The 17,363-nt window shown below is 33.3% G+C and overlaps 1 protein-coding gene across 1 annotated transcript in view; it reads right to left on the reverse strand.

The window, feature by feature from the left end:
* LRP1B (LDL receptor related protein 1B) overlaps nucleotides 1-17,363 on the reverse strand; it is a 1,946,873-nt gene that overhangs the window by 451,335 nt on the left and 1,478,175 nt on the right. Inside the window, exons 42-44 of the mRNA XM_063790432.1 lie at nucleotides 17,176-17,327; nucleotides 16,756-16,880; nucleotides 15,285-15,656 (exon numbers count right to left, since the gene is read on the reverse strand). Of these exons, the coding sequence (XP_063646502.1) occupies nucleotides 15,285-15,656; nucleotides 16,756-16,880; nucleotides 17,176-17,327 (649 nt within the window). The remainder of the gene's footprint in view (nucleotides 1-15,284; nucleotides 15,657-16,755; nucleotides 16,881-17,175; nucleotides 17,328-17,363) is intronic.

Here is a 17,363-nt window from a genome sequence, read left to right on the forward strand (position 1 = left end):
TCTATTGTTAAAGCATGCATCCCTTCTGTCATGTAATTTAAAAAAATCTCCTATAGTGTCCATAGCATGTATCAGTCATGTGCAAATATTCAATAAACACTGTGAGATGAGTGGAGAACTCTGGAATCCTAAGTCCTCCTAATTTCCCTAAGGAGAGGGACCCTCTACTTTCTTCATTCACAGTATTTGAAAGATTGAAGAGAGCAAGTACACCTGTTCTTCAAAATATATGTATGCTATGGTTGTCATTTTACATGCTGGCTAGATTCTATTAATTTATAGTTATGAACAGTTTTCAGAAAATGGATCAGTAAAGAGAAATAAAGATAAAGACTCAAAATTGTTTGTGCCAATTTATTACTAAGTCCTAGGCCTTGTTCCAACCAGCATTTATTAACTTGTTGAGTCTTATCATGCTTCTAATATTGCTATTAACATAATCCTTATTTCTAAAAGGGAAAACTGAGGCAAGGAGAAGTTGAATCATTTGCCTAAAGACACAGCTTGTAACTGGTGAACAGGAGAAGACAGGCTGGGTTCAATCTAGACAAAGATCCTGAATCTAGAATCTTTGCTTTTAACCAATATTCTGTAGTTAAAACTTTCGCATAGAGGTTCATATTCCCTTCCCTGACGAACAGTTCTGTTCAACCAAACAAACAATATCAGTCAAAGAATTGCTTTTGCTCTGCAAATGAAGCTTTCAGACAAGTCCCCTAAAACTTAATTATATAGCTGACACACAGTGAATTCATAATAAAATCACTTTTTAAAATTATCTACCAAGCGACAACTTCTATTTTTGATTAGAAGAGGTGCAGAAAAGACTATATCCAATGGATCCTGTCTAGAACCACTTAACATATCTTTGGGGAGATCTTATAGATAAAAATAAAACAAAAGGCAAGCATGTAGTAGGCAGCAAATAAGGAAGTGATAAAGATATTCAGCACACATGACAAGTTCTGAACAGTTTTAAAAGAGGGAAATCACTGTGGGCTGCAGTGCAAAAAAGACTGAACTTCAATGGTGTGAAGGGATTTGAACTAAATTTTATAGATGCTCCAAAATATAGACCACTGGGAAGGCCATAAAGTCCTTTCCATTCTAGATTAGTTACAGGAGTAAACACGTGGTTAAGAAAGAACATGTTTTTAAGATAAAAAGGATGTGAGTAGGACTAGAGGACAGGGTGGATTTAAGGTAGTAGGGAGCTTTGTGGTGAGATGGATTAACTAGTTGGACATCACGTAAAATCTGGAGAGGAGGTAAATGCTTTACAATTTGAGATGCAGAAAATATAAGTCAGTGTTTTAGGAACTAACTCAATTAAGTGTTGTTCATGATATATAGAAAACTCCAGAAACTCAAGGCAGGGAAAGCAAATAGAAGGCTAGCAATCATTCAGTAATAAATGAATGAAAACCTGGCCTATAATGGTGAAGATTGATAAGAAAAGTACTTAGTGAATAAATGGCTCAGGGGATACAGGAGAAGGGAGAGTGAAAATAAAAATTTTAAATAATAATAATTATTATAAAATAACAATAATAGTGAGGTTGGATCCTGACTGGGAAGAAAAGTAATACTTTTATTAATGAAAATAGGAGGGGTTCCAATTTGAGGTGGGAAAATGACTTCAGTATGTAAATTGTGAGTTGGCATTTACATACAATAGGAATGTTTCATAAATGGACACTGGTCCATTTGTGATGAGGTAAATTAGGAAATTTGGACTTGGTGACATAATAAATAATGAAGGTCTCAGTATAAATCATTATAATGATTGAGCTCTCTAAGAAGGAAAATATGCCCATCGGTAGGAAGGAAGTTTCTATGGGAACAGCATATGTAGAGTCAGAAACAGGAAATATAGAAGGTAACCTTTTATAGTATAGGAAAGTGGTAGGAACAGCACTAAATGCCTTATCTTTTGGTCCAAGTTTGGTATTTAAAAAAATGGAATGTGGTCATCACAGAATTAAATGAAGTATGTTGTGAGAAATGCAGAATAATGATTACAGGATGCAGGTAAAGAAAAAAGGAGACTAACTGATATGATAGAGTAGGCCAGATGTGATGTAAACAGATTTTGCTCAAATAGAAGGAACACTAAGTTCAAGGACGTTGGGTACAGCAGTGACATAGAGTGATGAGACCCAAAGTCATCCAGAAAGATTTCTCAGAGAAGAGGAAAAGTAGAAGGAAGACCATTGGGCTTAAATTGCCCAAGGAAATGGAAAGGAATCATGGGATGTAGTTACAGGAGGGAATGGGTAACACAGGTTTCTCTACATGTCCCTGACGTGCTTTTACATATCAGTGAAGTACAGGACTATACATTGTAAATTCTACTTTATAAAAATCTTAAAAAGTTAATAAGGTTTAGACAGCTAAAAGTATTCAATTGAATATGGCAAGAATGACAATCTAAGCCACATGCTATGCTATCCTAGGCGTTGCAAATAAGGCTAACTGGGAAAAGATTTGGCATATAATCTCATCTTTAATTATGTCCCTCTTAAAAGTTATGTAATTAAAACTCAACTAAGAAAAAAATCTGTAAATGGATTTCTGTCCTGAGAAACTGATATCCACATGATTTTTTTTTAGTACAAGTTCTTTTAATATACTCTTTCTCTCTCTCTCTCAGTATTTTTAACCAGATATCCTGAAAAGCTCACAATAGTAGGTTGAATATGTAAATAAAACTTCTTTATTTCTGGTAAAGCTTGTTTATTCTTGCATATAAGTCTAAAAACCCAAGACTTTCATATACCTTTTAGTAGGTATATAAAATTGAAATATTTTGCTTTTACAAACAATAACAGGAAACTTCACTCCTGCAAATTATAATCATCTTTCAAGGGGAACCCTGAATTCACTTGTGTCCTTGCTCATTTCCACAGGTGATCTACTGTTTTCTTAGAAATTTTGAATTCATCACCCAGCCCCTCAAAGACCTATTTATAATTCACAGTATATTGATTTCATCTGCTCATTTCCTGCCATAAATCTCTCACAAGGAAAGTTATAATATGTACACTGTCTTTTATTACTTCCTATGAAAAATGCTGCTTCTAATCCTACATCATGGATTGTTTTCCCTTAGTTGTCACTTACAACTTACCTCATTCAAGTCAAAACTATAAAAAAAAAATCAGCCAATTGTTTTTTTACACAGAAACATGGGGTTATTTAAAGTGGCTTCATAGCAACTAATTATGACACACTTGTGAGAAAAAAAAAATCAGCATTATTTGAGCTACACATGTAAACACTTATACTCTTGAAGGTAACAGAATCAACCCAATGTCATTAAATCTATTGACCCCTTTATAGTTTTGTTATTTCTTTTCCCTATTAAATAATCCTTTCCCATCTCATTTTATCTCTTCACCATCACATATAGATTGATTTATAGCTCATGGATAAACCACATGTGATTATCATAATCTACTATTGGTTTTCAAGAAATATAACAGATAAAACAAAAAAAAGAAAATGAGTTTTACAAAGCGAGGCCATAGTTTAATGTATTATTTAGGAGCTTCTGGAAATAGGATAATAACCTATCCACTGCATGGATTGCAGAAGGTACACATTCTTCCCCTCCATATATGTTTGCAGCCCATTTTCAGCTCTTCCCAATCAGTAAGTGAGTCTGTTTCTCTATCCTTGAATCTGAACTTGGTCATGTGACTTGCCAGTGAGACATTAGCAGTTGCTGTGCAAGCAGAGACTTATAAAATATCTTCACATACTGGGCCAGTTCTCATGTGGAACGCTGAGACCATCTCAAGGCATCCTACTGGATAATTACAGACTTGTGGCCTGGTTACTCAGCATATAGTCTGCCAACTGCCAGGCATATGAGAGAGGCCATCTTGATCATCCAGCACCATCTGACCCACCAGCTGGTTACAGAAATTTGAAGAGCTAACACAGATGAGAAGAGCTACATAGTCAGCCCATAAATAGTAGAATAAATAAGCAGTTGTTTTAAGTCACTGAATTCTGGAATGGTTTGTTTTGTAACCAAAGTTAATTGATATCATCTAATCTTTGAAGTCCTAGACTATGAATTAAAATAAAACATATTTAATTAAATTTAAAATGGCATTCAGTACAGTGTTAAAGCAAACTAAATATGGCCTGAGAAGAACTTCATATTCTATATATGAGTCCCTGTAGACGAACTGCAACCTAACTTCACAGGTAGAGAAGATTGAAAACCTAATTTACGAGTATGCACCTATAACAATAGCTGAGTCTTGTCCAATCCCAGTGGCCATATTTCAAACATCCATACACTGCTGAGTGTTCAAACTGTGTTCAAATAAGGCAAATGCCAATCTGTAACCAGTCCAGCTATTCTGTACCTCACTTCCAATTTCTGCATGTCATTTCCCTTTTTTTGTCTATAAATGTTCTTCCACCACGTGGCTGCACTGGAGTCTCTTTGAATCTGCTGTGATTCTGGGGGCTGCCCAATTTGTGAATCGTTCATTGCTCAATTAAACTCCCTTAAAATTAACTTGGGTGAAGTTTTTCTTTTAACAACAGAAATAACTCTGGTCAAGAATTAGGAACCTCAGTATCCCCAGCCTCCTTCACCTATACAGAGCTTACTTGGCAGTGATCTAATATTGGGACGCTAATTCATATATTAATCACTATTCCCAAGTCCACCCAGCATCTCTATCTTGTGATGGATGTGTCAGTTTTCCAGTTCTCCTTCTGTTCATCCTTCTATCCATTCCTAATCAGCCTCACTAACTATAATAATTCCAGAGCCAACCACAGGTTTCTAGTAAAGTTCAAGTTTTATAACAAAGATTGGCTATAACTCTCTTTCACATGGATATAACTCAGGACTTTCTGATTCTGCAAACAGAAATCTTGTTAGAATTTCTAACATGATGTACTGGGGCAGTCTCCCAAGCCTGAACACCTATGCAGAAAACTTTTCAGCTTTATGTCTTGTTATGGTTTTAATTCTCAATATAAAACTTTCCATCCCAAAATATACATCATTGACATAGGATTATTCTGAGTTGAAAGCAATTGAGAAACAATAGACACAGGAAAAGCTCATCCATCTAAAGAATATCAGAGCATAAATTTCCCTTCTTAAAGGTGTCCCCCTCTCTCAGACCTGAAAGAAAAACCTTTATCACCAGAGAAGAAGAAAGCACCGAGAAGAATCCACACAAACAAAACCTTACAAAATAACCATTATCTTCCATTAATTTACAGCATGCATTTATCTTCCCATAATTTACAGCCTGTAGAATCTCCAACCCCTTTCCTTTGTCTAGTAAGGTCTCCACAATTTCTCATGCTTTGTTAAAAGGGCATATCACTCTTTCAGGTCTAACCTCTTCTTCGGGTCTTTACTTCAGGTCTTTACTTTTTTTTTTTCAATGAATGGCTCCTTGTACATGCAAAGATTAACATCAAAGAAAATTCATATGCTTTTTCTCTTATTAACCTTTCTTCTGTCAGTTTAATTCACAGATCTCAGCCACAGAAGCTAAGAGAATAGAAGAAATGATTTTTCTTCCCCTACATCTACCACAGGACATCTTTTGAGATAGACTCAGGAAATTTTGAATTCATGGAAGCCAGACTGAAACTAATTTATAGCTTGCAACAAAATGAAGAGGAGATTTCATATTTTTTTTCCTTTTCACTAATCATGACTGACTCCAGGTTCTACTCTCCATAATCAATGACCATGTAACCCTTTCTCTTCCTTTGGACCATAAAAATTAACCTATGCTTCCCATCTTGCTAACTCCCTATGGACAACTTCATCTTTTATTTTTACCCTTTTTCTATCTTAGCAACTTCAGTACCTAATAAAACAATGCTCCATTAGACCTTTCCAGTAGTTGTAATTATCTAAATAGGTAATCTTAAAATTGATTTAGCTAATAAATGTAGATGACTAAAAGTATCCTTTTCGGTTTTATGAAAACTGAAACTTGAAAAGCTAAAATTTTTACATTTTGAGAATGAATGTCTGTATTCTATGATCAAATTAAATCTATATGCATTCTAAAAGTTGATTTTTTAGCCTTTTTAAGACAAAAAAAGAACAATTAACAAAATCAAATGTGTTTTGAAACACTCCTAAACAATAAGCACATAGCCCTTTTAACAGAAGAGAGAAACATATTTCCAGTGAAATATAATTATAACTTAAAAGTGAAATATTGGCAGGGCGCGGTGGCTCACGCCTGTAATACTAGCACTTTGGGAGGCCAAGGTGAGTGGATCACCTGAGGTTGGGAGTTCAAGACCAGCCTGACCAACATGGAGAAACCCTGTCTTTACTAAAAATACAAAATTAGTCAGGCGTGGAGGCACATGCCTATAATCCCAGCTACTTGGAAGGCTGAGGCAGGAGAATCACTTGAACCTGGGAGGCGGAGGTTGTGGTGAGCCAAGCCAACATCATGCAATCCAGGCTGGATTGCAATCCAGCCTGGGCAACGAGAGCAAAAACTCCACCTCAAAAAAAAAAAAAAAAAGTGAAGTACTGCTATCAGGAGTCTTGAAAAAGCAATCTAAAAATATTATAAAGCTATTATTCACAAGTTTGAATCCTAATCACAAATGTTGGAATTATATCTTATTGCAATTTGTTGACAGTATCAAGCTGGAGATTAAACAAAAGTCAATGTCTATAAATATAAAGAGAAAAGAAGGGCAGATTGCAGGCACCTATCATGTCATTCAACATGGTTGCTAATGCAATTAAATTCCAAACATGCATATGTATGAGATTTGACCAATTAATTTACTAACGGTATCTATGTTAATATTGAAAAGTGATTATTTTGAAAGTTATTTATTTATACTTTATTAAATGTTTTAGATGTATAGAATAGTAGAGAGAATATGACTTGAGAAACCTTACCATTTTGCTATAAATGCTTCATATTATTAAGAACAAACTTATTATAGCTATTGTTGAAAGTATATAGTTCTCTCAATACCATTTCTTTTTTTTTTCTTTTATCTCTCCAGAGAAAGCAAGATGTTGATGGTGTATGATTTTTAATGTGCTTAATTTTTAAATTTTGAACTAATTTTAGGCTTACAGAAAAGTTTCAAAAATTAGTACAGGGAGTTGCCTTCTGTTTCTAATGAAAACGTCTCACGTAATGATTATATAATTATCAAAAAATTGCTAAAATTTGAAAATATTACTATGTTATTTCAAAAACAATAAGTTGTATTGTTTACATAGTTTTCAATATCACATCAACCATATCATTTGAGAATATTTTATTGTGTTGTATTATTTGTTTTAATCAAATTGTGTTTAAGATAACCATGTAAATAGATGTAGCACTAGTTCTTTTTTTAAGTACTGCACAATGAACCATTATTCTCTCTAAAAGTGTGAATTGCTAGGTGAAAGTATATGAACCATTTCAAAATTTCAAAATATTACAAATAGCTCTTCAGAGTAGTTGTACAAAATTGTAATTTTCATCAATTGTGTGTGAAAGTCTGGTTTCTCCTCATTACAAAACTTTTAAAAACTTTTCACAAATTATGGGTGGAAAAATCTCATTGTTTCATTATAAATTTTCTTAATAGGTGGAGAGATTGACTATACTTTAGTATGATTATATTTCCTTTTCTGTCCCCTAGCATAACTTGTCCATATTTATCTTCATCTCTGTAATGGTACGTTATAAACTTCAGTTGTAATCCTTTGTTGCTTTTAAGGATTGCAACTATACACCACTAGTGTTTTGTTTTGTCTTTTAAATTTCTACATAGCTTCTGCTGCAAAGAGTTTTTAATTTCAATGAGATAAAATATACTAAACTTATACTTCCTGATTTTTGTGTATCATTTGTGAAATCTGTTCTTACCCTGAGTTTATAAAGATATTCTGTATTCTTTGATATTAAAAAGCTCATCATATTTGCACCATTAAAATACTTGAATTTTTGAATATAGTTTGAGTTGGAGATAACATTTTGTTTCATTTTTTTGCATATAAATTGTTCTAGTATAATTCATTAAATTCATTATTTTTCAATTTATTTGTAATGCCAACTAGGCAATGTATAACCAATTTACATAAAAGTTATATATAAATATGGATCTGCCTCTGAGCCCTCTGTTCTTTTTCATTTAATTGTTTTTTATTGGTAATATCATATTGTGTTAATTACTTTCACTTTTTAATAATAAAGACAATTGTGTCAAGGAGAGACTACAAATTTATATTTCTTTAAAATTGCCTTGGCAATTGGTGATATTTTGCTCTTCTATGTGAATTCTACTATCAACATGTGCAATTTCATTAAAATATCATTTTGGCTGCTTTTTGTTTGTTTTTAGAAACAGGGTCTCACTCTGTCACCCAGGCTAGAGTGCAGTGGTGCAATCATAGCTCACTATGGCCTCAAAACCCTGGACTCAAGAGATCCTCCCGCCTCAGCCTTCGAAGGATCTAGGACTACAGGTGTGTGCCACCACACTGAGACATTTTGGCATTTTGAATTGCATTAAATTTACAGATAATTTGGGATAATTTTCCATGGCTATGGAAATTGACTTTTTGCATCATGAAAGTAACACTCTCCCCCTTTATCTTTTATGTCCTTCATAAACATTTTAAAATTTTCTATGTTAATGTTTTGTGAATACTTTGTTGTTATTACTAGCTTAAGAATAGCTTTTTTAAGATCACATTACTTTTTTTGGGGTGGGTGGCGGGGGGGCGTGGAGAGTCACACTCTGTCACCCAGGCTGGAGTATGGTGGTGCAATCTTGGCTCACTGCAACCTCTGCCTCCTAGGTTCAACTGATTCTCATATCTCAGCCTCCTGAGTAGCTGGAATTGCAGGCATACGCCAACATGCCCAGCTAATTTTTGTATTTTTAGTAAAGACAGGGTTTTGCCATGTTGGCCAGGCTAGTCTCGAACTCCTGGCCTCAAGTGATCCACCCACCTCAGCTCCCCAGAGTGCCGGGATTACAGGCATGAGCCACCACTCCAGGCCTAATCACATTTCTCAATTAGTCATTGGATGTAGGGACACCATTTGAATTTATATTAAGCAATATTTGCTTTTTTAAAAAAATATGCTATGTTTGGTTAAAACAAAACATCAGAATGCATCCCACTAAATAAGCATATTCTTTGGTAAAACAGAAACATATATACTTAGCTACAATGTAAAATGTGAAATTTGTTAACTTAGATTACAGGCATTTAAGGACACTAGTTTAAGTTTGAAGCTGTTAAGTTCCTTACGCCATTACTTTACATTTTTTTAATTAGTGGGAATACATAGATATATTGTTACTGACTTTATATTCCTAAAACAAATGTTATTTCCCTCCATCTTTAATAATTCAGTTATAGAATTATGTATTTCCTTAGTAGTCTGAAGATTTTACTCTTGTTGCTGATGAGAAGTCTGTTTAAATACCATTGTCTTCCTTCTGCAGATAGTGTCTACTACTTCTGGTAGCATCTTAAGATTTTCCCTTTTTCATGATGTTCTGCAGTTTTACTTCAATTGCTGACTTAATTTAATTATTCTTAACGCTTACAGCAAATTTCCCATCTAGAGACATTTCTTTCTTCATTTCTAGTAAACTCTGTGTCATTATCACTTTGAGTATTACTTTTCTATCATCTGTCTCTTCTTTGCCATTTGTCAACATTTATTAGCTAAAAGACTATTAAATCTATTAGTTTATCCTCCAAGTTTCACAAGTGTTCTCATGTTTTTTGTATCTTACTGCCTCTAACATTAATTAATTTCTTATTAATGAATTAGCATCTTATTTATGCATTATCACTTTCACTAGTACAATATAATTTTTATTTTATCAATAAAGATTTCTTTTTAATTTTAATTATAGTGATCATATTTTTTGATTTCCAAGATATTCAATTGTTTTAATTTTAAAAAATTTTTTTCTTACATATGTATATTTGGCCTCCTGGATGTCCCTATTTCTTGTTCTTTTCATACTTTTTTTTTCTTTGCTTCTTTGATGAACCCCAAGTAAATATTCTTCAGATTCTTCTATCATTTTCATTTTCATTCATCTTCTGCTTGGTGGGGTTTTTTAAGCTGTCTTTCTTAAGAATCCATGTGTTGTGGAAATTGAATTTGAGCATCCTAAAGGGGTTATTTTTTAACCTCTCTTTTAGTACTCACTTCTCTCTACTGGGTGGTTTTAGAGTGGACTTCATTCAGCCTCTGCGTCTTAAACTGCAGCCCTCTCTTTCATAATTCATTTGAGTTTTTGCTCCACAGAGCATATGAGAGCTTGTAGAGTCAATAACTTGCAATGGACTTGCATCAGAGCTGGTCATAAGGCAGTTTCTGTGGCCTCTAAGCTTCTAGGGTTAGTCACTTCCTACAAGTCATTGGCCTAACAGTAGATGGCACAGCTTTATTTCAGCCTTGCTTCCCTGTGGGGCAGTATTCCCCAGTCCTTGGATTAAGTAAATTCTTTTTAGATGCTGTCTCTCTGTAGCATCTATGTAGCCTGGAATCTCAGAATTCTGTTTCAGTCATTTTCTCTGCTTTGTATTTCTGTTCTGTTTATCACTCAAAGAAAAGTCTATCTTGCTTTTTGAGATTAGCTATCTCTAATTTTCATTTTAAATATATTTTATAAATCGTTACTGTGGTTTTAAAGTCAGAAATGGCCTAAAAGTGTAGACTTTTAACAGTGTCTTCACCAGGGATCTTGATTCTTCGTAGGAAAAGTGAACTACTCCATTTTCCTCTTTTTATACTGTGAACTTTCAAAGGGTAGAAGGAAGACATTTTCATCCTTATTCGCTCACACCTAATAATCTATGGCACACTGTAAGCACTTAATAAATATTGAATTGTATTTTATGGCTATTTTCATCTTTTAAACCTGAGGCCAAAATGTTCATTCTATGTGAACTGGGAAGTTAAAGAAGAAAGCCTTTATCCCATCCATTTCTTATATTCAGCTATATGAAGGATCAAAGTCTGAATCTGATTGTGAAATTTAGAACTCTCTGATATTTTTAATACCTAAAAATATGAATCTAGTTAAATACTTAAAACATGAATACTTAAAAACATGAATATAATTTTGGGTAACAAGTTAGAGATATAACAAAAGAACATATAGTTTTTCAGATTTAATAAAATGGAATACCTAGATGGAAACACATTTTACATCTTACTTATATTTCTTTATATGTGCCAATAACTGGGTGTTTTGAGGGTTTTAGTTTTGATTTGTTTTGTCTGTTTTCTTTTGTCGTCTGGCAAGTTAAACTATACATTCACCTAAAAAGATTTCAGAGAGGATTGCAATGGTTAAGCAAATGGCAACTTCTTGGCAGGAGGTGCGGTGTGGTAGGGAGGATATTCAGAAAGATTCATATAAACTATCAATACAGACTAATCATAATTTTTAAGTTTTAGTCAGACCTTAATGCACTACTTTATATCTATAATTATTGTAATTATTTCTGATTGTCTAACTACTCTAATTCATATGCTAAAAATAATTTAAGACAAAAATCATTGTCCTCAATCAGAGGTTGCCAACCCCTGGACCACAGATGAGTACTGGTCCATGGCTTGTTAGGAGCCAGGAGGAATAGCAGGAGGTGAGCAGCAGGTGACTCAGGATTATCATCTGAGCTCCACCTGCTGTCAGATCAGCAATGGCATTAGAGTTTCATACGAGCGCAAACCCTATTATGAGGGATCCAGATTGTGTGCTCCTTTTGAGAATCTAACTATTACCTGATGATCTGAGGTGTAACAGTTTCATCCCAAAACCATCCCCTGCCTTCGTCCATGAAAAAATTATCTTCCATCAGACCAGTTCTTGTTGTTCAAAAGGTTGAGGACCGCTGTCCTAAATGATCCACAAATGTGTCACAAATACAGTACAATAATTTTATATTAAAATCATGCTTATTTATATATTCTTTAGATACACTTTCTCATAAAATTTTCATAGAAAATGTATGGGTTGATTTTCCATTTTGTAGGTAAGGAAATAAACACATAGAAGCACAGAGGAAACAAACAGCAAACTGTGATTTGAACCCTGGGCTCGACCGATGTTTCAAACTCTTGGCCATCATGTTTCACTTCCCTACATATGTTTCAACACTTCCCTACAGTCAGTAAAGCGTCATGGATTCTACTGGCTTTGATTTTGGATGACAGAATTAGAGTGATTTGATTGTATGTATACTTTAATTAAAATGTTTTCAGTTTAATTTACTACGGTTGAAACAGGATCTAAAATATGACAAAACCTCCTAGGGCATCTTTGCCTTCAGACACGGCACTCACAACCCTTACACTTCATCAGACCTAAACATAACACTGAGTGATCTCATGAAATATAAATCCTACTTTTAATACTCTATTATATGAATATATATATACATATATATATGTATTAGCATTACAACACTCTCGTTTTTTTCATCATCTTATCTTGGATATTTGTACACCAATGTTCATTGCAGCATTAATCATAATAGCCAATTGTAGAAACAACCCAAGTGTCCTTAAACAAATGACTGGATAAAAATATGTGGTATGTACATACAGTGAAATATTATTCAGCCATAAAAAGAATGAAGTTCCAATATATGCCATAGCATGGATGCACCTTGAAAACACTATGCTAAGTGAAACAAGCCAGGCGCAAAGGACAAATACATGATGATTCCACTTACATGAAATATCTAGAATTAGAAAATTCATAGAGACAGAAAATATCCATTACCAAGGGCCAGGGAAAGGGGGAAATGGGGAGATATTGCCTTACACAGAGTTTCTATTTGAAGTGATGAAAAAGTTTTAGAAATATAGTGTTGATGGCTGCAAAATACTGGAAATGTAATAAAAGCCACTGAATTGTACACTTAAAAACAGGTAAAATCTCAAATGTTATTTTATATATGTGGATATACATGTATATTTGCCCCAATTTTAAAAATTATAATGTAATATACCAAAAAAGATTGAGTGTATACTTTTTGGTGCATTGTATGATGTGTAAACTATACCTAAATAAAATTGTTTTTTTTTTTAAGCTGCTTATTTTGGCAGACCAAGACATTCAACATCATGTCATTCCCTACTTCATCTCACATCAATTCATGCCATACTACCTGCATTTCAATCATACCAAATGACTCCTTGTCTACTCCATGCTTTTCATGTCTTTGTACTAAACATTTTCTGAATGCTTAGCCCAGAAGAGTAATTTTCAGTCTTTTTGATCTGAGGATCTTTACACTCTTAATCATTACTGAAGACTCCAGAGTCTGTGTATGTGGGTCATGTCTATATCTATTTACCATATTAGAAATTTAAACTTAAATTGTTTTAAATATTTATCAATGTTTCTAAAGTTAGAATAATGCAACAATTGTGTTCATCTAAATAGCACCTTCTAAGAAAGGTAACTATTTCTTCAAAAATAATAACAAGAAATAATAACAAGAAATCATTGTTTCACAATGTTACAAATATATTTAATATCCATCTTACTAAAAGACAGCTGGATTCTCCTATCTGCCTCTTTATCCTCTCATTGTGTTGTTTTGGTTGAAGCACATGAAGAGCTTCCAGCCTCCCAAAGTTGTGTAATTGGAAAAGAGAGGAGCGTTTTAATAATAGCCTTTACAGATAACTGAGTATTCTTTCATATTACACCAACACGTGACAAGCGGTGGTTACTTAAAGGTTAGTTGCAGTGTGGAATCTGAAACCATAGTGATGAACTTTTCATCCTCTATTACATTAAAATTCATTGGTCTATCTTACACTTCGAATAAATCATTTACTCATGCATGATTTTATCATGTCATTTGAAAATATTGGTTCTCTAACTTATGCATAGCTTCTAAATGTTGACACATTTCATTATGCAATACTCCCAAATCACATGCATTAATATTATCACCATGTCAACAGAAAAGCCTGTAAGTACTGGGAAGCTGTCAAGGTTACTGTGGTGGATACAAGACTTCTACTCTAATTTTTTTACTTCAGAGTTTGGTTTTTACCATTTGCAACTCACACAGTAGGTAATTTACCTTGAAGTGACACACTCATTGTATTCATTCTTTAGAAAATATCCACCACACACACAGGCTTGGATAGCTATAGTTTAGTTATTCAAATCTAAATTTTTATTAAAAAACGATTAAATAAACTAGCTTACCTTTAGTATAGAACTAGGTACAGGCTTTCAAAAGTGTAAGATGAAGCCTCATGTAATAAAATAAAAGCTTTGCAATACACAGTAAGCAAAAAAAGCGGTTAGCTGAATAATATATTTAGTATCATTCCACTTTTATAATTAAAAATTGCACACACATACTTAAAATTCTGGGGCATGTCACATGTTAGTTATGGGTAAGTAAACAGGACTGATGGTTGCAGAGATGAGTCAGGGATTTCATATTCAAATCCATATTATTTGAACACTCTACAGCAAATTTATATATTATTTTGCAATTTAGAAAGCAAAGAAAAAATTGATTTCCACATAGTGAAATTGGAAGAATGGGAAATATATGGAAATCACACAAAGACATCAAGAAGAGAGAAGTTGTGTGAAGAATAAGAAGATGGTTTTTGTTAAACTTGAATGACAGGAAAAAGGTTTCCCTAAATTATGTGGATAATCCTCACTGCACATTATGCTTGAATAATTATGTCCCATAAAAACATTAAAAATATTAGATCATTTCCATAACATTTTCTCAAGTCTGCTACATATATATGATATATCATATATAATATATATTATATATATATATTTTATATATATACACATATATACAGAAAAAAAATCTCTGATGTTTGCTTGAGAAACTATGATTAACTATTACTGAACAGATATTCTTAAAGATACAATTTGCCCACTGGAAAAAAAAATCAATTAGAATAGTTTTACACTGGAAAATGATTTTTCATGAATTTTAGTGCAGTTATTTATAAGAAACATTATGATAAAACATATTAAACCTTCCATGATTAGAAGCTAATAATCATAATTTGCTGTACATGCTAGCAATTAATTGCTTCTTTGACATTTGGCGGGGGGTGGGGGGTGGGGGTTAGATGATATAGTCACGTTCATTCCTGAATATAAACTCTAGGAAAATGTAATTGCTACATGCAATTACCACTATTATTTCTCTAGTAATCTAAATGATACTCATTTCCACCTATTTAAAATTGAATTATTGTACTTACTTTCAACAATTACTTGTCTGTCTTCCCAGTTGTCTTTAATAAGCTGTATATTTCCAAAGTGTGCATCACTGTAAAAGATTCGGTTGGTACCTTTTCTTCTTTGATTATAGTCAAAAGCCAAGGCTATGACATTCTTGAAATAATGTGGATTCTCATATGGCCTTATTGGGGAATTTAAATTGGTTTCATCAGAAAGATGTATACTTTTTAATATTGTTCTTCCTGAATACAGTAAATAGCCTTCATGCCTCAGGCAAGTAACTCCATCTTCTGCCAAATATCCATGGGCACAAGCACAAGTTCTCCGGGAATTTCCTCGATAAAGACAGAGTTGCTTACAGCCACCATTGTCCCTGGCACAAACATTGGTCCCTAATGAAGAAAAATGATACACACATGCACATGTTTATGTTTTTCTTTTGTTTTTGAAACAAAATTCTCCATAAAGAAATATTAAAACTTTGATGTTGAATATTCTCTTTTTGCTCTTAATTGTAAGCTGGTCAATAAAAAAATTAAAAAGTATTGTTTTTTAAAAAATCACAGCAGTTTAAATTTTGGGTTTCTTTATTTGGAAAATCATATTCTGTTTCATTCACCATCCAAGTTAAGCATTAAATTTTTCCCTTAATGAACCAGTTAAGTATATAAATCTTTTTTGAAACTTGATACTTATAGTGTTTCATATATTGTTCATTTAAAACATGAATTGATCTCACCAGAAATAATGCACTGCTTTAAACTCTATCTACGAGATATGGAAAGCATCAAAGAAATCTATAGCTACAATGTGCCTAACCTCCTAAATATGCTGAGCATAAGTTCTTACTCCAATTTTAAGTGAAGATAAAGTATGCACTTAAAATTTCTTCACCAGTCTAATTCTCCTTTGTGAATTCATTATTATTATCTCCAACATTATTATAACCTCCTTTGATATAAAAAAGTTAGTTACAATTTATTTTAATGGAGGCAAACAAATTTTAAATACCCAAATCATTGCCCTATAAGTTTAGAATAAATATTTTAAGGAAGTAATGACTTTGGAAATATTTTACACTAACAGCATCACTTTTGGGATCATAACCACTTATTATATAATATGATTCATATTATGTATAAAAATTTCAACTGCCTTTTACTAATATCCTACTTATGCTTTTAATTTTTTATCCAATCAATACATGTTTCAAGTTCTGCTATATTCCTTAGCCAAAACCTATAATCAAGACATGCCAGGTATGTAACATGTCCATGTACCTGTGCTGTCCTGGGCAAATACACTTTTGTATGAAATATGACATATTTATTGTATTAGGCTACTATATGATACTTGCAGGAAATCAGATGTAAAGATAAGGTTTTGAGGTTTTAGACTTATAGAAGAATTTCTAAGTTTGACAATGTTTTTAAAAATTGGAGAGAAATCACATAAAATATACATATTATGTATTCTTTCAAGAGTGCTGACCTTTCTCTCTTACTCGGTTAAATATTTTAACCTCCTTCAGGTTGACTCCAAGGCCAGTTCTCATGGTTATCGTTTCTGTGGCATCATTCTTGTGGCCCCTTCTGACAGACCCGTTTGCATGTGCTCTGCCAAAAAGTTGAACATACATGATCAACAATCTTCGACTAATTAAAGTCAAGCCAGTTACTTAAGCTGAAGATAACAGATGGGCCAACAGAAGGGAAAGAAACCAACTTTAGTCTGTGACATTGAAATGCTTCAGCTTGGAATAGCAAGAGTACCTGCCTTTTCTGTGGAACTTACTGGCTTTGTGAGTTCCTTTTTGTGACCTTGCTAAGAAATGGTAAATCCTACAAGGGTAAAGCAACTGGCACTGAAATAACATTTTGAGACTCAAATACTTATGAAAAAATAAATTACCTGTCAGACCAGTAGATGTAAGCCCCAAAGACTGCAACTGAAAACATATCCACATTGCTTCCTGACAGCACCATCTCGCGATTCCCTCCAGTCTCAAGGTCGATTCTCTCTATCTTGTCTGTGCGAGCATCACACCAGTACAATTTATTTTCCTAAATATCGATTGAGAAGTAATGTTACAGACTATA

Source organism: Pan troglodytes, chromosome 13 (assembly GCF_028858775.2).
Source record: "Pan troglodytes isolate AG18354 chromosome 13, NHGRI_mPanTro3-v2.0_pri, whole genome shotgun sequence".
Classification (NCBI taxonomy): domain Eukaryota; kingdom Metazoa; phylum Chordata; class Mammalia; order Primates; family Hominidae; genus Pan; species Pan troglodytes.